At 31.7% G+C, this 5,539-nt stretch overlaps 1 protein-coding gene across 1 annotated transcript; it reads left to right on the forward strand.

The window, feature by feature from the left end:
* The first annotated feature begins 1,012 nt into the window (after positions 1-1,012).
* On the forward strand, positions 1,013-5,062 carry LOC134241144 (uncharacterized). The gene is made up of 7 exons (XM_062723227.1): positions 1,013-1,367; positions 1,968-2,092; positions 2,413-2,471; positions 2,664-2,845; positions 3,414-3,608; positions 4,108-4,182; positions 4,530-5,062. Exons 2-7 carry the CDS (start codon positions 1,997-1,999, stop codon positions 4,643-4,645), a joined length of 723 nt encoding a protein of 240 aa, XP_062579211.1. The 5' UTR covers positions 1,013-1,367; positions 1,968-1,996; the 3' UTR covers positions 4,646-5,062.
* Positions 5,063-5,539: the final 477 nt, after the last annotated feature.

Genomic DNA, 5,539 nt, shown 5'->3' on the forward strand with positions numbered 1-5,539 from the left:
TTTTACGTAATGACGTCACAAATATGACGTAAATTTCAGTTTTTTATGAATTTTGCAGAAAAATGTACATATTTCGTCGATACTTTAAATAAAAGTCACCGAAGCGCATGTGTGTTCAGGATAAATATTTTGATATAATGTGTAGACTGATAATATCAATGAAATATGTCAATATTGTTCCTGAACACACATGCGCTCTATAAATTTTAAAGCTTAAATTGTTGAAATTTTGTCCATTTTGTCCTCTTTCTGAAAAAGGATATAAAATCGGACTAGTTTGTGACGTCATAAAAACAGAAATTGTGAATACACTGCTCTGGAACTATAATATTTTCTGTTAACTTATATTTCTCGTACAATTTATTGAATTCAGCACATTTCAGGAAGTTTTCAAAATTTGACTTTTGTGGGGGCAAACATATGCAATATACCGCATATAGTTCTTTTACGAAGAAAAGTTTATGTTGTTTTCATATCATTCAGATACAGTTTTAAACAATACATTTCTGTAAAAGTATAGATTAGATAATAACACATTCAGATTCAGACTTCAACTTTTAATTTCTTTAAAAGTATAGATTTTAATGAGGGGAAATGTCACATCTATCCAAAAATGAAGTATTTTCAACTACAGTTTTTCTTAAAAACGGACGTGGCCGCACTTTTGTACAGTCATTTTTTCTCTTGCATATTAGAAACCAAAGTATACTTGTTCTTTCTGCGAAGTTTCGCATATGTACTCGGATGCGGCCACATCGAAATTTAAACTTGAAGAGGAGGAAAACGTTCAAAATAGGTGAATTTCGGAATATTAGACCGGTTTAAACGTTATATACACAAAAAGTCACGTGAGTTGAGGAAAGTTGATACCAATTTTTCACAAAGGGGAACCTTAACAATAAATTAACAAAGTTCAAAAAATGTTATCGTGCGTTTAATTTTTGCCAATTTTACAGGGCCGCCTCGTTAAACATACCGTACCCAGTTCTTCCCTATTATTCATTAGTTACTGGTTTGAAAAAATTATCCGTAATCGGCTCTTCGCTGCACAGCTGCAATGTTTCTGTTAAGAGGAAAACCATTAGGTATTTGTTTTTGAGTGCACACAAACGTTCACTTGAGACATTAACTGAGGATATCGACGAAGAGCTTTCTTAATTGTGTCGTATTAAATTGTCAGCAAGTTTTTCTGGATCTCTTTGGGTTCACTACAATACATTTGAAGAGGAAACAATTCCACTTTTTCCAGTGCTTTCTTCGCAGTTCTAATGGTGATCTTTTAAAAACAGATTTATTAAAAATGGAATAAAAAAAATAAAACGCCCAGTCCCTGTAAATGACCAACTCGATGTTCACATGACTGTATGGTAAGGAAATTATGTTCTTATTGATAAAAACAATTATTTAAACCTTTTAGTATCTCACAGTGCCACATGCTGTTATTTTATCTAAATTACCAATCGCTTACACAGGTACTTGTGGACAGGAATCCCCCCCCCCATACACCCCTGGTCAAAATTTTTTTTCTTTTTTGTCATGAATTATGTTTTAGTACTTATTTACAATGTATTGCATATGAACCCCCCCCCCCCAAAAAAAAACAGATTTAACGATTTATTAAAAAAAGTCATACCCTTTTCTCTATTTTATAATACCAGGGTATGACATTTTTAGTAAATCGTTAAATCTATGTTATTTTTGGATTTTCATATGGACTACTTTGTAAATAAGTACTAGAAACATAATTCATGACCAAAAAAAAAAAAAAAAAAAAGAAAAAAAAAAGTTTTGACCAGGGGTGTATATAGGGGGTCCTGTTCACAAGTACCTGTGATCGCTTAAAATAAAACGTTACATTAAAATCAAGTTATTTTCATTTCTTAAACTAATTGTTTACAATCACATACTGTTAATAACACATTGATACGAGGTGTTAATGTTTGTTTTTTATTATTATCTATTTTTAGGATTCGAGTGTCAACGTGGGAATTTTTAAATGATTAAATGTGCTAAGATGATACCTAATGTTTATACCTGCTTGCTTGTCTCTGTGTTTTTTCGAGTGGGGCTATCGAGGAGGGAGGTCGAGATGGTAGGTGGCTTTTTAAAACGAAGAGTACATCAGTATTCACCTTTATTTATCCAATAGCTATGATTATTATAAAAATAATAAATTCAGTATAATATAATAAATACAGGAATTAGTTGAAGGTAACAATAAACATCCCCCTCGAAATCCGTCGTCAGCCGAGGCTGAGGCATTTTCTTGGGTTGTAATTTTTCAATGTAACCCTCAGCTACATGCGGTATTTATATACGTATTCACATCTCATGATATGAGGTAACAAGCTTATATATTCAAATTTATATTCAATTAATAAAGAAACTGTCATGTAAACATTTCTTTTCAAGGGAACATTTCTTCCAGAAGATATTTACGTGAACAAAGATGCTGGCGAGACTGGGCGATAGTAAGTTTTGGCCTTGAACAGATTTAAAATAATGTCCTGGTATAAACATCTTGACTTTTGTCCCAGTTTTCATGTCTTGCGGTTTGCGTGATATAAATGTTACACATATGTGCTTCCTTTTTAGATAATACTCTAGTATTAAAAAAAAATAATAAAGCCTATAGCTATTAAATGTGTTTTATTTATTTACAGTTATGTTACTTTGGAGTCAGGTGACAAATACCTTTGTCGTTATGGCAACGCCAGTGCCAGCTTCTTAGATTCTCCTGCTTTTTCTGAGGAATGTTACTACAAAAACAAAGATGTATTAACATATATCGAGAAGAACACCGGACTTTTTCCTTACTACCATTCAGTGAACTTAAGACCGCCAGGTATAATTTACAAAGTCTTCAAAATCTTTCTGATACACCCTTCCCCCTTTCCTAATGATTTTTTGAAATGCGTTCACTTTGGATTTGGGTTTCTTTCTGCTTCTTTTATTAGGAAAACTAAGAATTTTGATACGCTCTAGTTCTGAATTTGAACAACGTGCTCTCTCGAAAATCTTGGCCCTGCAGCGCTGAATCATTCAAGGTTACTGAGTTCTTCTTCAAATTAAAAAAAACTTGGATGATGTAAATAGTATGACTTGAACGTCACCATCGGACTTTGGAATCTTACATATATATAGGAAAATACTTTTTAGAAATAAAAAATACAAGACCACAGATATTCATATATGGAAAACAAAAACAAACAAAAATTTAAATTTGAGAACAGTATGACGGCGAGCATTATGGCTTGTGACCTTTACTTGGCTCCTAGTAAATTACACTTAACCTTTGGACTATACCAAAAATGATATTAAAATGTATATTTTTGATAAAGACGATGGAACAAAAGGAGAAAAAACTTAAGATTTTTTTATTCTATTAAACCTACTGACTTCTTGGTTGATAGGATGTGGTTCCTTACCCAATGTGACGGGTGCTGGAGGTAAATGGGCGTGTCCGAGGGGCGTGTCTCCGTCATCAGTTCCAGTGTATGAGTCCTGTCATCTGAAGTGTATCAGTGGTGCCAGCATTAAAGTTAGATGCACCGAGAAACTGGAGTTCGACAGCTTGGCTTCCCATAAATGTCCTATAGAATCAACCTGTATGTAACATGTCAATTTCGATTAAATTGCATTTTCAGTTAACAATTCATTTATAGTTCATACGGTTTTTCACTTTGAAACTGAATTGTTGAAAAGAAGGAACTATACAGGCATTATAGTTTTCAATGGGGGCGTAGTCTCCACTTTGTTCCCGAGAATATGTTATGTAATTGATTTAGTTTGAAATTTGAAAGCACTTTGAACATTTGAAATATATCTTTCACTCTGAGAATTAAAATATTTGTTAAACAACATCAGGAATTTATTAGTTTATTTTAACTTGATATTCTTACTAAATTTATAAGGAGAGTAAAAGCAGCTGTTCTCTGTAAAATGCCAAAAACATCGTTTTTTTTTCTCTATTGGAACTTTGTCAACAAAAAGGATATATTTTGTAACTTTCTGTCTGCTAATTTAATATGTTTTGAAAAACAAAGTTTAACAATTTTCAATAGACTAAATAACATTTCTGTTAATGAAAATTATTCTTTGTTTTAGCTCAAACTGAAAAAGTGACTGAAACATCAAGGATTTTTTTCTCCATTGCAAGCACTTTGCCTTCAATAGGAGAAAGTATGTATTTGATTGTTTTTTTTCCTCATCTTATTAAGGACAGATGATGCAAAAAAATGGTTGCCTTGACTGGTGGTTATATTTTAATCTACATTTTTAAAGAAGTAATGATGCAAATATCAAATTAAGAAATTGCTTTAAACTTTCTATTTTGTTCAAAATCTACCTTCCTGCAATGATTCCTTTTCCATAAATGCAATATATTAAGTTGTTATATTGAATTTCATTAACTTTTAAAAAAATCTTTGTATCATCTTACCTTGAGCCTGTTAAAAAAATGAACAGTACAAAACATTTATATATTACTGGGCAGCATATTTTAACTGCTCTTTTTTTCTTTGTTTTAGCTCACACTGAAGAAAAGACTGAAACATCGAGAAATTTTCTCTTTAATGCAAGTACTGTATCTTCAGCAGTAGAAAGTATGTATTCGATTATTTTTCATTGTAATGAAAAAATGTAGAATTTAAAATTAAATATTTAACCCCCCCCCCCCATGTGCAAGTTCACCATTCTATATTACCATCCCACTCCAATAACGAAAATGTGGGAGATAGATTCAAAGAATTTAAGGCAAGTCACTAAGTACATGCAGATATTAAATCTTAATACGATGAATACATGAATGCTATGTGTGACTTACATTTCTTGTTTCAGAGATTTTGGTTGTGTGCTTCATTTCCTGTAAATGGTACAAAACTAAAGCATCGTTGATGCACTTTTCAATGTAGAAATTTAAAACGACACCATGACGCCAAAACGGGGGAAATTACAAAAATAGGATTTTTGCAAGGCTCTTGCACATTTTGTTTATCTCTTACATATATTAGATTTTAAAAATTCAGATTTAGAAAAAATCTACTTTAGTGGAGAGAAACAATTTTTGTCTCCAAGACGGACATGTGCCCAGAAAAGTTGATTATGACACTAATTATCCTCTTCAAAATTTTGAATTTTCCAATTAAAATTTTGTCATTTACAATTTTTTAGTTGAAAAATTAACAATTAGAGGACTCTAGGGTCTCGACCTAATAAATGAATGTATGTAGATGTTGATATGTTAATGTAATTTTCAAGATTATCAGAACACATGTCTTACCCTTTGCTTGCTAGCTGTTTAGAACTATGTACACTGTATTAACTCGAAGTGATAACATGCGAAAAATAATATTTTTTCTCCTTTGGAAACTTTGTATCTTCATCAACAGAACGCATACATTGTCGTTTTTCTGCTAATTAAACATGTTTTGATCAAAAGAATTCAATAGAATAATTTTTCATAAGACTGAATAACACATCTTTTATTGAAAGTATTTCGTTGTTAAGCACATATTGAAAAAGTGACTGATACATCAAG

This window comes from Saccostrea cucullata, unplaced genomic scaffold (assembly GCF_032062105.1).
Source record: "Saccostrea cucullata isolate Sc308-1 unplaced genomic scaffold, CSIRO_AGI_Scuc_v1 ctg21773, whole genome shotgun sequence".
Classification (NCBI taxonomy): domain Eukaryota; kingdom Metazoa; phylum Mollusca; class Bivalvia; order Ostreida; family Ostreidae; genus Saccostrea; species Saccostrea cuccullata.

Bases quoted from the DNA above. Each gene is read 5' to 3' on its own strand.
- LOC134241144 (XM_062723227.1), top strand. From the start codon at position 1,997: ATGATTAAATGTGCTAAGATGATACCTAATGTTTATACCTGCTTGCTT. The intron at 2,093-2,412 runs GTAGGTGGCTTT...TTTCTTTTCAAG, and splicing joins CGAGGAGGGAGGTCGAGATG to GGAACATTTCTTCCAGAAGA. The intron at 4,183-4,529 runs GTATGTATTTGA...TCTTTGTTTTAG, and splicing joins TTTGCCTTCAATAGGAGAAA to CTCACACTGAAGAAAAGACT.